Below are 19918 nucleotides of genomic sequence, written 5' to 3' on the forward strand. Positions count from 1 at the left end.
GGCTAGGATGGCCCTGAGCCTAGGTATCAGCCAAGGTAAAAACTTAAGGTCTTCTTGGGACTGTTTTGCCTGGGCATATGCATAGCTTTCTAAATTCTGTATACTTAGCTGCTTTTGAATAACCTGATTTCTCAGAGTCTCACTCCAGCTTCTCCTTTGGGCCTTCCATGGTCTATTTCACATTTCTACCCTGAGTCTCTTGCCCTGGACACCTATGGGTTTGTAGACATGTAGCCTTTATGAGCACAACCTGCTTTTTTTTCCTGCCTGCATTATGAGTTATCTCTGTAAATAGAGATGAGCATGATGCTTTAGTCCTTCAGTTACCCTCCAGACAACTGAGAACATATGTACACAATAATTTACAAAAAAGGTTTCCTCTGTTCCCTCCAGTGCAAGGGAGGAAACTGGTAACTAGGCTGCCACCTGCCCCTGAACCAGGGAGGGGATGGGGAAATGGCAGGTAAAAAATGTCACAAAACTTTCCAACTCTTTTGAATATAGTTTTTTCTTTATTTGGCATTTGGTTGGCTTCTGCAAACTCTGGAATGTTTTCCAGAGCTCCTACAAAGTTATTTCAGACAGCTTCTGCTTATTTTTTGATATTTCTGTACAGAAACAAGAGCTTGAAGCTTCTTAATCTGCCATTTTGCTGATATCACTCCCCAATAAAGAGATCTTTAAAATCAAGAGGAGGGGGATGTTTATAATAAGATAAAGCAGAAATTAATAAATGGAATTATGATATAAAATCAAAAGCTATCTCTTTAAAAATATAAAAAATAAGTATTTCTTTATGCTACTGAACAAAATTAAAAATGAAAAATGGCATATAATAATGTATTCTAGGGGGCAATGCATATACACATGCTAATTATTTAGAAGGTCCAGATAAAAAAGGACATTTTCCTGAAAAACATGAATTTTCAAGATTGGTGCAAGAAGAAAATCTAGAGAAAACTATAAGTATAGCAGAAACTGAAGCCTTGTGTGCCAGGGTAGAAAATGTCATTCAAGAGCCTATTCAAAGTACCATGCATCTATACAAAACATTTCATATGACGTGTATATTTATGAGTAATTTTTTAAAGTACTTACAGGAATACTAACCCTTTTAGGAATAGATATTTACTATATAATATAATCTACTTCACAACATACAAAAAGAGAGAAATCTTCTTGATTCATGTTATGTCAAAACATACCATGAAATATAAAGACAGATATAATCTATTGATAATTTAACAGAATCTGTATGGTATATATCACAAATGTGTGAGTGCCCCACATTACCACCTCACCAATGAATAATTTACTAGGGAATTTCAGTGAGTTGGTCCATGGTTCTTAGAAACTTCAGCCAAGTCATAGATCTTAATTGGAGTCAGAGTAATGAGAAAGAAGGAACTAACGTGGGAATAGATTTCTTGGGATGGTCTTCAGCCATCCCTATGGAGATTAACTCCTTCATTGGGATTCCAGGAGGAATGGTGTCTGCTTCATACTTGGGACAATTAGAGTAGTCTTGAGGTGGTAGGAATAGAGGAGACTGAATAGCAACTGGATTGTTAGATTAGGAATGCAGGCATATTTCCCGTGGATCACAGGAAAAAATGAGCTACATGGAAAAAAATGGAAGATCCAAAGTTATCTTGGATCTTCTATAACAGGGCTGCCTACAAGGTAGAGAGATAGAAACTGACTATGAAAGATGGATTCTTAGAGCTGAGGAAAGAGTTCCAAGGGACTCCACAGAATAGAAACATAGCCTACTCTCCTATTTTCCCAACCCCCAATGCTGGTCAAGGGACCAGCTGAAGAAAGGTGCCTCCTGGTGGGAAGCTCTGAGAAGAGTCAATTTTCAATATCTTCTAAGTCCAGAGAGTATGAAGCCATGAAAAAAATGGTACTAGTTCAAGTAAAACTTTTCTTCCTTATTTTCCCTCCACCCCCTTAATCTTCAAAATGGGAGGAGTCAAGGTAGGCTGTCAACCTAGGTTGTGGGGTGGGAGGGGTATAGAGGAAAGCAGAATCAGGGAGGCTGAGAAATCAATTATCCTCCCTTTGCCACTACATGCTTCTAGCCTAAAATAGGGCTGGGCTATGGAAAGAGAAAATATTAATGCTAAATCTGAACTTAGTATTGAACACTGACCTGAGAATTCCTGTGTCACATAAAGATGAAAAAGAACTATTACTAAAACATTGGCAGAAAACCATGAGATCTGCCCAAATTTTTATAAGGTGAAGAAATACCTCACTGAACAGTGTGCAAGGAGATGTTGGGGGACAAATAAACTAGATCACAAGGTGTGCTTACCACCAATAAACTTGTTGTCTAAGGATTTTTAAAAGAGTAATTATAGCAATATATTTATGGATATGTCTCCTCAGGTAAAGGAAACAAAAGCAAAAATAAACTATTGGGATTACACCAAAATAAAAGGCTTTTGTACAGCAAAGGAAACGATCAACAAAGCAAAAAGTCAACTTAGTAAATTGGAGAGGATATCTGCAAATGATATATCTGATAAAGGATTAATACCTAAAATATATGAAGAACACATCTCAACATCAAAAAAAAATCTGATTAAAAAAAGGGGAGAGAACCTGAACAGACATTTCTCCAAAGACATACAGATAGCCAGCAGACATATAAAAAGATGTTCAACATCACTAATCATCAGGAAAATCATCAATCCATCATCCATCAATCATCAAAACCACAATGAGATATCACCTCACACCAGCCAATGTCAAATATCAAAAAAGATAAAAATAATAAGTGTTGGCAGTGATGTAGAAAAAAAGGGACCCCCCCCCATGCTGGTGGAAATGTAAATTGATGCAACCACTGTGGAAAACAGTATGGAAGTTCCTCAGAAAATTAAAAATAGAAGTCCCATAGGAGGCAGTAATTCCACTATGGACACTTACCCCCCACCCTTGCCCATGAAAACCCTAATTTGGAAAGATATACACACCCCTATGTTTATTACAGCATTATTTACAACACCCAAGATTATGGAAGCAACCCATGTTCATTGATAGATGAATGGATAAAGAATATGTGATACACACACACACACACACACATACACACACATTGTAGAATATTACTCAGCCATAAAAAGAAATGAAATCTTGTTATTTGCAACAACATGGATGAAATTACAGGGTATTATGCTAAGTAAAATAAGTCAGACACAAAAAGACAAATACCATAAGCTTTCACTTGTATGTAGAATCTAAACAAAGCAAGCAAGGGAACAAACAAAAAACAAACAGACTCTTAAATACAGAGAACAAACTGGTGGCTACCAGAAGGGAAAGGGGTTGGAGGTTGGTAGAATAAAAGGAATCAAGAGGTACAAACTTCCATTTATAAAATAAATAAGTCACAGAGATGAAAAATACAGCATAGGGGCTATAGTCAATAATATTATAACATTGTATGGTGACTGAACCTATCACGGTAAGCTTGAGCAATATATAAAATTGTTGAATCAATATGTTGTACACCTGAAACCAATAGAACATTTTATGTCAATTATTTTTCAGTGAAAATAAAAACAATTGTAAGTTAGCCATGGACAAAACAAATGTAACAGTTTTTTAAAGAGTATTGCCCACCATGATAAAATAGGATTTATCTCAGGAATTTAAAGATGAATCAAGGTAGGGAATTAATACATCTCAGTTACAGGTTAAATTAGGAAAGTGAGCAAATAGAGAGGAGTGAATTAATAAAATCTATTTTTATTTCTGATATATAAAGAAAAAATAATCTGGGGTCAGTTATCTGATTTATAATTAGTTCTTGAATATAAACTCCATAAGTTGGTGATTATCTGTGTTATCCAACTCATGACACAGTTCCCAGAAACTAATTGGTAGTCAAAAAATATACTTTTTTAGTGGAAGTAAAAGAATGAGTCATAACTACCTTAAACTGAAAATGTAAATCATCTTTTCATAGTGGGATACAAGAAGCATTCTTATTATAACAAAAGACTAGGAAATAATGTACACTGTTAACCCTATTGTTTCATTTTCTGGAAGTTGAAATCAATGCAATAATCAGGAAATAGAAAAAAGAATAAAACTAATGAAAATGAACATAAAACTTATCATTATAAACAATATGATTGTTAGACTAAAATCCTCAAGAGTATTAACCAAACAGTTAGCCTGGATGGATATGATATTGGATAAATGCCTAAACAAAGATAGTCATAAACAAATAGATTATAGCTTTCCCACATATCAGTAAAAGTCAGTTGGAAAAATAACATAAAAATGATCCCATTCCTAACAGTATCACACATAAAGAATAGGAATAACCTTATCAAAATATGAGTGGGCTGTCTAAAGAAAATGACAAAACTCTGCCACAAGCCATGAATGAAGACATGAATGAATTCAGAAATGTCACAGTTATGTAGGAAAGATTGAATATAGTATAACACTTGTTCAAAGTAATATTTAATGAGCATAATTCCAACCAAGATAAATTCTGATGGATTAAGAATCTAAATAGAAAATATAAAAATAGAAATGCTACAGAAAGAAGAATTAGAATTCTCATGGTGGTTTCCCCCACCATCATTGATAAATACAAAAAGTCAATAAATAAGAGATGCAATAAAATGACAAGATACTATTACATCTGAATAAGTGCTATAATAAAAATAAGACAAGATGTTGTAATAGAAAGGGAATAGATGATCAAAGCAGGATTCTCCTTGTGGAAGTGACAGTTGAACTGTTCTCAGTTACATAATTACTCCATAACGCTAAAAACATGAACATCTAGAAGTGAAGTATTACATCCAGCAAAAAGCATTTGCAGAGGCCTTAAGACAGGCACATCCTAATCCTTGATACTTCTGAAGAGTGGAAGGAAGGTCTGCATTCTGGAAGCATGATAAGGAGTGAGTGGAGGAGTCAAAGCGTTAGTAATAAGCATGTTAGATGGGAAATGGGAAAATGAAGAGGCTTCTCTGTTTTTAATTAAAGTATGAGGCAATGTCATCAAATGAGAGTGGTGGGAGGTGACTGAAGTGAAGGTGTGAAAGAGTCTTTAAAAGCAAGGAAGGAATGGATGAGCATAGGGAACACACAGAATTTTATGAGTGTGAATTTAAAATGAAATGAGCGATTTTCTCCAGCCCTGAGGGATGAAATAAATAGATAGGTTATTTACAGTAGCCAAAATAAGGATAAAGTCCAAAGCATGTGTCACAACCCTAAATATGCAATTGATTGCTGATAGGAGTAAAAATCGGCATAATTCTTCTTTTAAAAAAGATTTTATTTATTTATTTGAGAGAGAGGGAAAGAGAGCACACAAGCGGGGGGAGGGAGAGGGACAAGCAGACTCTGTGCTGAGCACAGAGCCCAACATGGGGTTCGATCCCACAACCCTGAGATCATGAATGACCTGAGCCAAAATCAAGAGTCTGATGCTTAACTGACTGAGCCACGCAGGGGTCCCAGCATAATCTTTTTTAGAAAGCAATTCATCAATAGTTATTTGCTTACATAAAAGTGACTGGGAAACAGGAGTTTGGGAAGTAAGCACACCTGAGCTCAATTCACATGGGCCTTATTAATTGTGTTACCTTACATCTTTTCTGGGGGAAAAAGATGTCAGATCGGAACCACTGTATAAAGCAGTTTCAGAATAAGATGACAGCCAAACCAATCAGATGACTTAATTTGAATCTTGTGAAATAAGTTGTAGTTTCATCTTAACATTGCGTTCAACTGCTTCATTATCAGATTGTCAACTTTAACAATTTTGAGTATTTTTAATAGCAAGTGGAAATATTGCAGTTTATTTTCCAACAAATTTTGCAATAAGTTTCTCAGGAAGAACATGGCTACACTGTTCTGATGAAGATGACTCAACCTTAGATTCTCAGGTGCTTTTTGAAGCAAATCAAATACTATTTTGTGAACCCATTACCAATTCCTAGCATCAGAAAAAAAAGTTCAAAGACAAAGTATATGGCCTGAAGAAAAGATCATGTTACAAAATGGTGCTAGGTGAGATATTCAGTGACATCAAATGATCAGTTGACTGAAAAAGAAACACGGGAAAGCAGGAGAGGGATGACTCTGCCTTCTCACAGGCAGCAAAAAAACTCCAGCCCAGCACCAAAGAAAACAGAAAAACTGTGACAGGAATAAGACCAAGATCCATAAACATCTTAGCCAAGATCTTCCTAGTTCCTGAAAAGGTTTGGCTGCCCAAAGGAAATTCAAAGAGCCCCAGTTTTATTTTAGGATGGTATGTATACCCTATCTAGAGCATTCTCTCACATCACATGGTGACTTAAACATGTGTAAGAGGTTCAGATCACTGTTTTATTCAGCTGAGCTCAAGCCAATAAGCTCAAGGTAGTGTTAGCTCAAGTTTCAAACTCAAGGGGCTATAAGAGTCATTGAAAAAATAGTTCATGATTTATAATGACCTTTTATTGCTACAAGAACGTGATCACTCTCAACTGTCTGTGTGAGCAGTCATCGACCACTTTTGCAGAATCATCAGAGTAATGGATTAATGATTTCCCAGAATAAGACTGAGATGACGTACAAACCTACGTCGTGGATAGCTCATCCACAGCCAGAGATCTTCATCTACGCTTGATAAAGAAAAAGCCCTCATTGATCCTGTACTGCAATGGCTGGACATGAACAGGAAAAGGAGCCTAGGGAAGCTTAATGGTGATTGACCTACCAGTGTACGCAACTGCTCTATAGCCAGGTGAAGGCAATCCCAGTCTCCAATGGGGAGAAAAAAATCAACCTTAATGTCTCAGGGGTACAGCCAGGACAACCAGTATCTCAGAGATATATCCAGGGAGAAAGCAATCCCTATTGGGCTGGAACTTCATCAGCAGCACTGTAAAAGCAGGAGATAAACAACAATCCTAGTGCTCCATAAACCTTCATGGGAGTTTAACTCGCTAAAGTCCTCAGTTGCACCAGACCTCCTTCAGGTTCATGCCATGGTACCTAGATACCAAAAGGATATACTGTATCACTGGGGTTTCATACACTGGCCCATCCTTGGCTTGCCATGTCACTAACATGATCCAGTGAGCACAACAAGAGAACAAGAGCAAAGGGACGATAAAATTTGGGGCCAAGAGGACAATAGAGGGTGTCTTACCAATGTGAACACTCACACTGTTTTTTTACTGAAAACACGATACATATACTGTATGTGAGTGTGTGTGTGTGTGTGTGTGTGTAAAATAGAATACATATAAATGGTACTTCAGTTCACACAAAATAACGCAGAATATGTATATACATGAATTTAATAACATTATCAGTATTTTGAAATACTAAGGTGCTTCTTGTCCGAAAATTCAAATTACTTCAAATTCAAATTCAAATTAATATCTATAGCTATGTGTGATTTTTAAACCTAAAGGCAGAAATTTCTAGATTAGCCAATTTCAAAAGGAATCAGATGGCACAGGGTAGCTGTTAAGCATGTGCAGAATGTGGCGGTCTGTTGTTTAGAGATTTTCTTTCTGACAGCTTGTCCAGGTCCACAGAGATCTGAAGAATTGTTTCAAAAATATGAGGTTCTAAATAAAGATCTAAGGAGTATATTACGACTACATTTGAATAAAAACAGCTATTTATTTAGAAATCCATTTACTGACTTACGAGGCTGTTTGAGATGTATAATGGATATAAATTTGACTAGAGAGTTCTTAAAGTTATTATACCAAGTTTATTATTGAAAATTTCCCATAGCTTATTATATAATTACTTAACTTTTATATATAAATGTACAAGCAGAGTATTAGCTAAGGATATAGTTTTATTCTTTTGGTTTTTCTTATTCTTGCATGTTTTATGGTGTTAAATCCAACACTTCCAAACAGAGCTTGGAAATTTATTACAGTTCTTTCATTCATATCATATCATTCTGTCTACTATGGTCTGAATGTTTAAGTCCCCCCCACTACATTCATATGTTGAAATCCTAACCCCCAAAGGTGGTGGTATTAGGAAGTGGGAGCTTAAGTCATGAGGGTGGATCCTTCATGAATGGGATTAGTGTTCTTATAAAAGAGATCCCACAGAACTCCCTTGCCCCTTTTACCAGCTGAGCACACAGCAAGAAAGTGCCTACTATGAACGAGGAAGTGGGCCCTCCCTCGACACTGGCACCTTGATCTTGGATTGCAGGCTCCAGAAATGTGAGAAATAAATGTCTGTTGTTTATAAGCCACCCAACTTATGGTATTTTGTTATAGCAGCCAGAATAGACTAAGGCACTATCCTAACAGTTAAAGTTTCAATAGAGGTATACTAACGTATTCTACCTCTGGTAAGAAAATAAAGAATGCAGAAATAAAAATGGAGAGAACCCAAATAGCAAGTTTTGTTTAGACAGGAAGCCTAGGGGCGCCTGGATGGCTCAGATGATTAAGCATCCGACTCCTGATTTCAGTTTAGGTCATGATCTCAGGGTCCTGAGATTGAGCCCTGCCTTAGGCTCCACCTCAGGCTCAGCAGTGAGTCTGTTTCTCTCTTTCTCCCTCCCCCTCTGCTCCCCACCTTGATCATGTTCTCATTCTCTCTCTTTCTCTAAAATAAATAAATAAATAAATCTTTAAAAAAAGCTAAGAAATCTAGGCTTAATTTTTATTGATATTTGTTTCTTTTTGTTCTTCCCCCCAGCCCACACAACACATACACACTTTTTCTATTCATTTTTTGGGGGGCAGATAAATGAGGGACATGACTCCTCATTTCATGCTCACATGGTTTCTGGGTAATCTTTTGTAGAACTGATGTACTTGTCAAAACCTCCAGAATTTTACATCCACATTTTTGATTTCCAGGCAAAAATACAAAATGCTTGAAATGTCCCAGAGAAACATCAATCTGAACTTTTTTTTTTTTACACAGTAATACCATGGCTTGGTTGACATGCATCACTTTTTTCCCTTACAGTTAAAAAGTCTGATTTTTTGCTAAAATTCTCTTATTCTATATATTGCTGTTTTGAGAAAGTCACTCAACGATTTCTACTTAAGACAATGTTAAATAATCTCCTTTCCTCATTTGAAGCAGTAAAAGTCACAGTGATATGGATTTAAATATATGTTGTTATGATTTCCTTTAGACCTGCGGGAGTCTTAGTTAAAGGCCTATGGACTCACAAAATTTTATGATAAATGTTTTCTCCAAGATATCCACCCGTGTCCTACTCAAAACTGTGGTCACTCCTAGAAGATCTCAAAGGCACTTTTAGGCCAGGGGATCAAGAAAGACACACACGTGTGCATATACACACTCACATCCACACCTACCCACCCACCCCCAGACACAGATACACAGACACAGACACACAAATTACTCTAAAACAAAACAAAACAAAAAAATCATTGCAAAATCAACACAAGAGACAAAAGATTTTCAAGATCACCATTTAACAAGGGTGATGATATTCAAATAATTAGCCACCAGCAGTGGTGGAGCATCATGGGAAGGTCTGGTGGCTTCCAGGGTAACCAGGGAAGCCCAGGGGCTCCTCAGGGTTCCAGGCAGCAGTCTGGTTTCATTATTCAAGTGATTTCATTATGAGACCTGGTGAGAGATGATTCTCATCAGGAAGCCTCACATTTAGTCATTCCCATAAATATTGGTGACACCACCTCATGAAGCTCTGAGGCGATTATACCATATATCCATATAATGGATATCCATTGTATCCATTACACCATTATATCCATATAATGGCAAAACTAGACATTTTTTTCAACTCAGCAAACAGCTTTGGGAAAACTTTATTGTGAACCTCTGCAGCGTCAGAGCAATATTAATTCAGGCCTTTGTGGCTATGATACGGGAAATCTGTCCTCAGGGAATCTGTGTTCTTAGATAGGGCAACCCAGTTATTTAAAATCAATCCAAGGGGGAAGTTTTTCCCTTGCATGGTGACTATTTATAGTAACTGTAATGCCCCAAATCTTATATTTATAAGATTTGTGTGTATGTGCAAATCTCAGTGTTTCATGGTTGTCTCCTAATTAATCTGAGGACGTAGCCTCACTCCCTATAATCATCTCAAGTGAGAAATTCAATGCCAATGCATCATGCAACTGCGAAATTGGCCCTGAAAAGACAGACAGACCTGAGCCCGTACAGCACCGTCCCATCAGGGTGAAGGCGGATCATGCGGTTTTTCACTGTCACTCCATGCACAAATGACTTTTTGTCATTTAAGAAATATGTGTCAGGCACCCATAGCTGGTCAGCCACTCGATTGTCAAGCGTGAGGTTGAGAGGGATCCCAGAATAGGCAAGCCTTTTATCTCTCCAATATTGTTGAAAATACATGGTTAAGGTGTAATCCTGGGGGAAAAAGAGAAAAGAAAAAAAATTAGTTTGTGCTCAGCCACAGGCATATTTCCTTCATGACTGGTCAAATTCAGGTTGGAATCCAGAAGAAATGGATATTATTTTCAGGCAGGGTAGAAAACAGTGGTTGCTTTCTCATAAATGCAAATACTAGGTCTAGTAGGTGTAAATCATGTCTATAAATCCCGTTTTTTGTTTTTTTTTAAGTCCTTTGTTTTATTTAGGTAAGAACCGGACTAGACAAATTGGCATTTAAGCAATAGCCACACAGATATAAAGGTCAAAAAATAACTTTAAATAAAGTCATCATAAAATCAGGTTGCTGGCAGGACCCTGAAAACTCCCCTAGGTCCTGCATCTCCCACCAGGCAGATATGTATCTTTACCACCCACAGCAGAGGAGCTCTATCTACAGATTCTCTCTATAAGGTAAGCCACTTTCCTCTCTTGCCCTCTGTGAGAATTGTAAATACAAACCCTCCATAAACATGCACTGGAGACACAATGACCTGTGGGAGGTCTCTATGCCTTATTCATTACATTTTCTTTTTCTTCCAGAATGCCACAGCCATTTCCACGCTAAGTAGGCCATATCATCACCTTGAGAGGATGATATATTCGTCTGGGGAAAATGGGAGCCTATAGCTAAAGCCGGATGTAGGAGAGGGGAAATGGGCCATGGTGCAACCCCCACAGGCTTGCCAACAAAATAAGCAAGTATTTAGGCAGATGATCCTACTTTTGTTTGTTTGTCCATCTGTTTTTGTTTTGTTTTATTTGTTTGCAAAGTAATGCAGTAAGAAAGTGGAAAAAAGGGGCTCCTTGGTGGCTGAGTCGTTAAGCGTCTGCCTTCGGCTCAGGTCATGATCCCAAGGTCCTGGGATCGAGCCCCACATCGGGTTCCCTGCTCCACAGGAAGCCTGCTTTTCCCTCTCCCGCTCCCCCTGCTTGTGTTCCCTTTCTCACTGTGTCTCTCTCTGTCAAATGAATAAATAAAATCTTTAAAAAAAAAAAAAAAAGTGAAGAAAAGAAATCAGACTGAACATGAAAATTCTATTTTTAAATTTTTATTCTTTTGGCAATCACTATTCCAGTCTACATCAAGTCTGAAAATTTGGTAATATTCATGGGACATCTTGAACCCCACTATAGAAGGATCCAAGCTGAAAATCCAAAGGTAAGTGAGTAAACTCCCTAACCAGGGAAGGAGAAGTCACTGTTACATACAGGAGCTTCTGAATTCACACACTTACAGATGTTTGCAAACATCCTGGCTTTGTAGGCAATGAGAGGTGGGATTGCAAATCAATTCAAGAACCCATCCCAGGCACAGGTCTTATGACATCCCATCCAGTACTCATTTTGCTGATTCACAGGGCAGTTCTCAGTGCTTGCTAATCTAACAATGCCTACTTATCACTGATCTCATGAGTGTTAGAGCACAGAAGCCTCTGAAATGATAAAGAACACACCTGGATGTTCTTCTCCAGGTGCTCACAGGCAAGGTGACAAAACCAATACATGCTAAACAACTATCAGCAAAATAAGTTTTAAGCTATAAGGGCCATTAAAAAAAAAAAAATCAAAGGCGGGGGGAAGCAAGAAAATTCAAATGGGCTGGGGAGTCTTTATTAGAGGTTTTATCTGCAACTTGAACGAGAGATAGCATTTGAGTGGATGAAAAGAAACAGAAGAGTTTTTTCCCAGGCACTTACATGGGCAGAGCTCTGTGCGTGGCATTACCTGTGTGAACGGGCCCCCACCCCACCACCAATTCTCAAAGATCAGGTGACATTAAAGATAGGCTTTGGCTAGCCAGATATTGGATAGGGGGTATGAAAAATAAATCATACAAGGATGTTGCTTTTATTGCATTGATTTTACTGAATTGATGAGAAACTCTGAGGAGTGCAGTTTTGGTGGAACTTAGGGTTCTAGAGGGGAAAAGGACAGAGTGGTGAGCAAGGCTGGACTCTGTGGCAGTGACCAGAATGTAGAAAAACTTGAATGCCAGCTCCTCAGCCAATGAACACCACTGAGTTTCCAGTAACAAGTGACATAACCAAGTGTATTAACTGTCTTTTATTTTCTGTTTTCTCATGCTTTAGCTTCTGGACCCTGGCTGACCCTGGAGGGACTTTCATCCTTTCCCCCAGGGCTACAATTCTGTCAAACTCTAGATTGTGCCTTCCAAAAGCAAACCAACCAATCCAGAGCTCACCCCCCAAGTGCCTTCTCTATTGGGCTTTCACACTCCAGGCCAATATTTCAACTATGTTCAAGTACCAGGCAACTAGGGGCAGTCTAGACCCCGGGGCCCCCTTTAATTATTCAAACTAGCCCATCCAAAGCCTGCTTATCCAGCCTCCCATATGCCCATTCATTCCCATGGAAACCACAATAAAGTTCCTTGCCCACAGTTTCCCTTCTTCCTTGTGACCGATGCTAGTGCTTCCCTGTGTGCCCCCCCCCCCCCCGCCCATTCCCTACAATGGATGGTGTACTCCCTTCTTTTAAGGTCTGTGGTTAGCAAACTATTTTTCAATGGCAGCTGCCTCTTGATCAGGAAGATCAGTTGTGCAGTGGTGAGAGAAATGATGAGCAAAGGCCAAAATGGGTGGAGAGTGCTTGGAAAGGGGGTGCAGGTCAGGGAAATCCTAAAAGTTCACACATGTTGGGCTTCATGTACAACTTCAGGCTGCGAGTGGACCCCCAAAGAGTGCAATCACGTCCCCTGCATCACCATGAATGATGGCTAATATAGGTGATGCATTTTAACTGAAACATTCAAAGTTTCGGTGGCATAACAAGATGGAAATAAAACAGCAGTAGCAGCTAAAGGATTTTCGATTTGAATATAATGCTCCAAATTACATTCTTATTGAAATAGAAGCATTTCACTTGCTTCTCTCTTTGGTTTCTAAGCCCACATCCCACGCCTGAGTCATGAAGTCTAGCACTTCTCTGAGTTCCCTTCCAACTGGCATTCACATGGGTTGCCATGAGGATGGAGGGAATGTGTCAGTTTGCCCTGGGAACCCAGTTGTCATCCAGAGTCTGCAAGCTCAGGCTCTGGGTCTTATTTTGACCGGTGCTGTTCTCCACACCATTAACAGCACTTCTCAGTTTTGGTCTTGGGTGTTTGCTGAGGTGACTTGCGTGGACAGGGTTGCAGAGAGCTTAGGTGACAGAGGGAGAAAAACAGTTATTTAAATCCAAACCTGCTGCAACAGCTGTGCCTTCTGAAGCAATGGCTCCGCTAGGGCAGTGGGGACACTAGTCAGTAGCCCACTTCTTTCTCCTGTACAGACTGGCAGACAGAGGAAAGGTGACAGCAGACAGTAGGCCACAGTGCTGACTCCTGGGCAGCAGTGAGCACCACGCAAAATAACGACAGTAGCAGGGAACATGCTCTGACCCCTTGGTATGTGCCAGTCATTTCTAATGTCATTTCACTTAAACATAAAGCAGGGATTATCAGTATTCTCATTATCATCCCCAATCAATGAAGAAAAAAAATTAAAGAGCTGAAGTAATTTGCCTCCTCCCTCCCCTCCATGCCCCACTAAATGGGAGTAACTGGGGGACATGGGACTTGAAGTTGGGGCTACCTCCCTGCAGGGTGCGACTCTCAACCTAGAAACCGAAGCTCTAAGGGACAGGAAGCTAAACTGTTCTGCATAATATACTGAAATGAACTTGGTGGGAGGATGGTTTGCAAAGATATCTCGAAGAGCGGAGAATCAAGTCACGTAAGGTAATGCCGTTTTTGAGGGGAATAAACACTGTGGCACCACTAAAGCCCCCCATCCTTGCAAACATTTAGCACAGCTGGGATGTAGACAGATGCCTTGTGGAAGTTTCTTTCCTTCAGGGGGTCCCAGACAAGTTGATGCTTCCCATATTCGGAGCTCCCCAGAGATTTTGTGGGCCTTCCTTGCCTTTTTCCTGGATTGGTCACCCCCAAATGCGGTGCAGCTGAGGGGAGGTTTGGAGGGGGGTGAAAGGAGACAGGGGAGAGGTCTTGAAATGGCATTTCTCAAATGCAGGGCTTTCGGGGGGATCTGAGGGTCATGGGGATGAGAATAAGGCAATACAGGTGAGTTGGATACTGGTGGTGAATACCAGCGTCTCCATTCCTTGGGCCTCTGCAGAGCTCACCGTGTCCCCAGCTGTCATCTTTCTTGCTCTGGCGATGTAATCCACCTGAGCACAGGGAGGGGTCTGCAGTCACACTGACACACAACTCTCAGACACCAAAAGCCTCTGCTTTTGAGAGGCAATTGTGATTGTTTTCTCTTTTCCCACCTTTGCCCTTTGCAGGGGAAACTAAATCTCCTGGTTAGAGACATTAGGGAGGAGTGGGTGTGGGAAGGGGAGGGGATGAGAGGGGAGTGGAGTATAGGGAGAAGCTAGCATTAGGAGGTATGGGTGTCAGAGGGGGTCAGAGTGAGAGAAGGGCCCGGTGAGGGGAAAAGTGACGGTCTGGAGGAAAAGGGCTCGAGGGAGTAGTTGTGGGCTTCTGGGAGGCAGCATGGAGCATCCAGGCTCAGTGAGGAATACAGAGGAAAGAGGTGCAGGAAGGGGTGGGGCACGGGGAGAAGCAGGAGTCTGGGAGGAGCAGGCTCATGAGAGCAGTGGGTGTCCAGGAGGGATGGGGCCCATGAAGCCCCTTCACCGTGCAGTGTGATGGACACAGGCTCCAGAAACCTCACCCTGGGAGGGTGGGCTTAATTAGATTAGCACACAGTAGGAAGAGCCAGTCTGCTTCCTGGCACTGACTCTTACTGTGGCACAACCAGGCGTATCAGCACATCTAGACAGGACATGTTGGCAGATGCAGGAAGGGAGCAACGGCCTAGAGATCGGGACTAATGGAAATAGCCTCCAGGGGAGGCACAAGACGGGGCCCTGTGTCCAGGAGACACCGAGTCCCCTCTGCTGTGGGGCCTTCATGGGCTGAGAGGGAACACCTTCACTCCTAGCCCTGTCCCACATTCTTCAGACCTGGCTGGGAATATATGCTCACAAAGTTCCTTCTGGGTATAATTTGGTATCACTTGATTTCAGAAGACTGTGCTTTGGGTGGTGGTTGAGATTTGCAGTACTTTGAGCATTTATAAAATATCCCTCCTATAAGTTAATTAATTGACACACTGAGTGTGTATGCATAGATAGTGACTCCCATCCATTGTGTTAGCAGCCCTGAGAACACTGGGTTCCTGGTTTAGGTGCAGATCCAACCCTGGATTGGGGCTGGCACCAGATAGTTGCGAGGCCCTAAAGAAAGGCATTGATTTCCTGGCCCTCAGGCCCCCTCAGCTGCCAGCAGAGATGGTAACCTCTGCTTCTCCACTCACTCAGTTGTCCACCCCTGAATCCTTGCCAGGAAAGGCAGCTGGAAGCCCATGCAGAGGAACTATCCTTGGCCTCCTAGGCTAGCTCAGACATGTCTCCAGGGGTGGAGACTCACTGCTGTTCCATATCCAGTCACAGACTGCCTGAGTGTGTGTATGTGTGTGCGTGTGTGTGGACCTAGACCCGGGACACCTGCTGAGACCCTCTGGGCTTCTGCCCTGCCAAGTGCATCTGAGATGGTTATCCATACAAGGAGAACCTCCAGCTCTCTGGCTTATACTGTGACAGATTCCAGGGGACACTGTAGCCCTGGGATATGGGATTCAGTGGAGAGAGGTCAGGCAGTGAGGAGGAAACCCAAGTATTTCCTCATCCAGAATTCTCTAGTCCACTAGGACCTAGAATTCTCTGGGATATAATGTATAAATGTGGATTATTTAATTATAGTTGGTTTGAACTATGGTAACTCATCAAAATCATTAGATAAGGTTAAATGTCTTGAATTCTTCTCTCCCTGTCTTATAAAAGGCATATAACAAACTGAGGATCAGCATGAAGAAATACTGAAGTAAGAACTATATTCAGAACAGTCTTTCTTTAACAGAATCTTACAAGCAAAATCATTCAATTAAAAGGCCATTATTCCTCGGGGCTTTTCTGGGGGGGATCATAAAGCCCTCTGATAAGCTAATGAAGTCATGGACCCTCTCCCCTCTCTAACGTGTGCATGCCCGTGTGTGCAGATGTTTGTGTATCAAATCAATCAGCATACTGAAGTCCATGGAGGTGCATTCCTACCTACTTCATATTACCTTCACAAGGTGAGAACAAACACTAGTGATTGAAGTTCTTCAAGTTTTTAAGTAATTTCTTTAGAATTTGCATAATTTTTGTCATTGAAAAAAAGATGACACAGTTGTTTGGTTTTACCCCGGATTACAAAAATCCATTTCATGCAAAGGTCGGAAGCCAGAGTTCCTGGTAAGACACCAGCCCAGCCCAGGGTCCCAGGGTTTGGAGCCAGTGGGCTGAGATACAGTGGGTGGGGCAGAAACGGGCAGACAGTCTGGAGCTGCTAGGAAAGGGTTGCTGGCACTCTTAGCTCTAGAAGCCCCAGTGGCTGGGGGCAGGGAACAGGCATTCTTGAATATGAGCCATTCATCTGCCAAGCATTCATACATAGGTGACAATCCTTTCAAAATCTCCTAAGAATGTAGAAACAGCAGCAGTAACAACAAAAATAACAAAACCTCAGCCCATCTTTTGGGCATTCAAGCAGCTCACATAAATTGCAATAAGAGATAAACAACAAAGTTTCTTTCTGCTAGTGGAAATCTCTCCACATTTATCACATTAAAATAACAAGAATACATATTTGAAAGTGGAAATACTGCTCATTATTCTGCAATTAAGAAATTGAAGAGATTTCCTCAGCGCAGGAAATGAAGACAAAATTTACTAACCCTGAGAAAGAAATGCAATCTCTAAACCACATTTAAATATCTAGCTGCAGCTGTGAAAGCAACGGGACACCTGCATTTGCATCTGGTTCAGCAAGTTTGTGATACAAAACCTCACAGGTAAGTTGTTCTCAGGTTAGGGAAAACTGTTCTGAAAAGTATACATAAGACCTAGGTCATAGAGATTTCCTTTGTAGGCATTTCTGCAACTAAGAATAAGCTGGGGGAATCTTGGCCCTTCCATTAACAAAATTTATTTAGAGAATTTGAATCCATTATTTTTAATGATCTAAAAATGAGTATCCAACATGACATCCATCTCTCCTCCCAAAACAGACTTCACTGGTGCTTAGGTTTCCATTCGTTGAATCCATATGGTGATCTTTCCTAAGAAAGCATGACCTACCTCTTTCTGCTACCCTCTCTTCCTCCCCTACCCCCCTTCAAGCATTCACCGCATATCTCCATAAGCCAGGGACCATGCAGGGTGCCAGTGACCCAGAGATAAGGAAGACATAATTTGTAATTTTAATTAGCTCACTATCTAGGAGGTAGATATAAAATTGAACCAAAGAAAAAAATGAAAGTGATTAAGAGAAGGAGCTTTAGAATCAAATATGCCCAAGTTTCAAGTCAGCCTCCTTCCTGCTGGCTGGGCAAACATAGGTGAACCATTTCACTGTCCTAAGCCCACCTACCCTATCTGGGAAGACAGCCTGCCACACTCTTAAGGGCTTAACATGGTGAAGGGCACCCATTAGGAGTCAAGGAATGCACAATAATGCAAAAGAAGTGTATATTTAAGGGATATCTACTACGTCTGGGGCTGGCAGGGAAGGAGGCTGGTGTGCAAATGAGAAGGAAGGTCGCTGAGATATTCTGGTCTTCTTACAATTGTTATACCCGCCCAAAGGTTCATAGTTTGTATTTTTTATTCATCCACCTAAATGCTAAATGTATTCAAAAGATGAACCAGTCACCTCTGTATGAAATGTAAAAGGGCTGATGAAAATAATTACAAGTTCCCCAGTCCTCCAAAGCAACCTGAAAAACTGGCATAGGATATAAATTATTTTGAATATATGTTTTTCTTTTCACATATGAATAGATATCATAGATATTTTTCTGGAGTCCATTAAGTTTGAAAAGCAAAATGATTATACTGACCTACCTCCAAAGGACAAAAAAAAAAAAAAAAAGGTAGTATCAGAAGAAATTGAGAATTCAACGTAAGCCAATGAGAACAAGGAAAATGTAAGAGAGATGCCCATAGCTAAATAAGTCTCTGGCAGGGGCTGATGTGCAGGGGTGGTAGAGCAGGATGCCTCTGACACACTGGATAGACTTCCTTGCCCTGTACTTTACCTGGGAAAGTTACCTAATCACTCTGAGTCTCAGAAATCTCTTGTGGAAAAAAGAAACTAAAAATGGACATTTTACAAAAGTGCTCTAGCAATTAATTGAGCTAACAATGCTTAACACAGTGCTTGACTCATAATAGGCATTTGGAAAATTCTACATTGTCTTCCTTCATCCTAGAGCAGGGCCAGTCACCCCTGAAAGAAGCCTCCCAGCACTGGATGAAAAATGCTCTTCTTTAACAGTTGGACCCCCAGCGCATTGTTCCATGCTAAGTACATACCAAACTGCAAAGAAAAATGGGCTTTATTATTTGGAGGTGCAGGTAAAAAAGACTCAGCTTAATACTTTAATGTAGAATTCTCAACACCACTGAAGCAGGCTTCACCCTTTGCTTTTAAAATCCTAAGTTTGTCTTTCACTCAATATGCAAATGTATCAGGTCACTAGATTTTTATCAACCATCTTTTTTTCTGCTGTAAAATGTTTTGAAGTTACAGATTAATATTAAACACAGATTTGTAAAAATAGCTACAGCACTAAAAACAAAAAAACAAAACTAGCCATCCTGCCCACCTGACCTGCTGTGAGTAACCTGACCTTCAGATGCTCCCAGACTCACTTCCCACCCAGTCCTCCCCATTTTAAAATGGGAAAAACCCCATTTTACAGTCAATTGACCCCTCTGTATAAAGAACATTTTTTACTAAGTGTCCCTTTTACGGCCCCCTTTAATTGTAAATTGGTAGCCCTGTATAGCCTTTTTTTTTTTTTTTTTTTTTTTAGCAGAAGTTATTCTCCCAAACTGGGCACCAAGGAGCCAGGAGAGAGAAGTATACCCGCTTTTCTTTCCCATTCCCAGGTTCCTCCATCAATGTCTCGGACCCATTGGACTTTTCTGAGATTTGCATGGAGGGATCCAGCTGCCTTCTGAACCTTTCCATCCAGATGCCCCACAGGCAACCCAAGCTCAATATGTCCAAAATTAACTCATTATCTTTCTACCCCAAATCTGTTCCCCATTCTGTACCACCATTCTGTACCCACTCATTCATTCTCAACCAAATCAAAGCCAGAGGCTGTACACCAATCTCTTTTTTCTTTCTCATCTTACATCCAACATTTATTCAGTCACTGGGTTCTGTTGATCCTATTGCCTAAATGCCTTCCGTATCTAGAACTGGTCCATGAGTCAGCAGCAGCAGTACAGAGGGTTGGAAGGTTTCCACTGATAGCCTCATGATTAGAGATAAGCTCCTGGACTCTCAAATTACATCCCAGAAGAACACTTAACCCATGTCTAGGGCAGGCTAAGTCCAACACCATACCTCGGATATATAATG

The 19918-nt window shown here is 40.5% G+C and overlaps 1 protein-coding gene across 2 annotated transcripts in view; it reads right to left on the bottom strand.

Annotated features, from left to right (window-relative positions):
* GABRB3 (gamma-aminobutyric acid type A receptor subunit beta3) overlaps positions 1-19918 on the bottom strand; it is a 247352-nt gene that overhangs the window by 62178 nt on the left and 165256 nt on the right. For both annotated transcript variants that reach the window (XM_032395382.1, XM_032395384.1), the window contains exon 4: positions 10172-10392. In XM_032395382.1, the coding sequence (XP_032251273.1) occupies positions 10172-10392 (221 nt within the window). The remainder of the gene's footprint in view (positions 1-10171; positions 10393-19918) is intronic.

The sequence above is a fragment of the Phoca vitulina genome, unplaced genomic scaffold (genome assembly GCF_004348235.1).
Source record: "Phoca vitulina isolate PV1807 unplaced genomic scaffold, GSC_HSeal_1.0 scaffold84, whole genome shotgun sequence".
Lineage (NCBI taxonomy): Eukaryota > Metazoa > Chordata > Mammalia > Carnivora > Phocidae > Phoca > Phoca vitulina.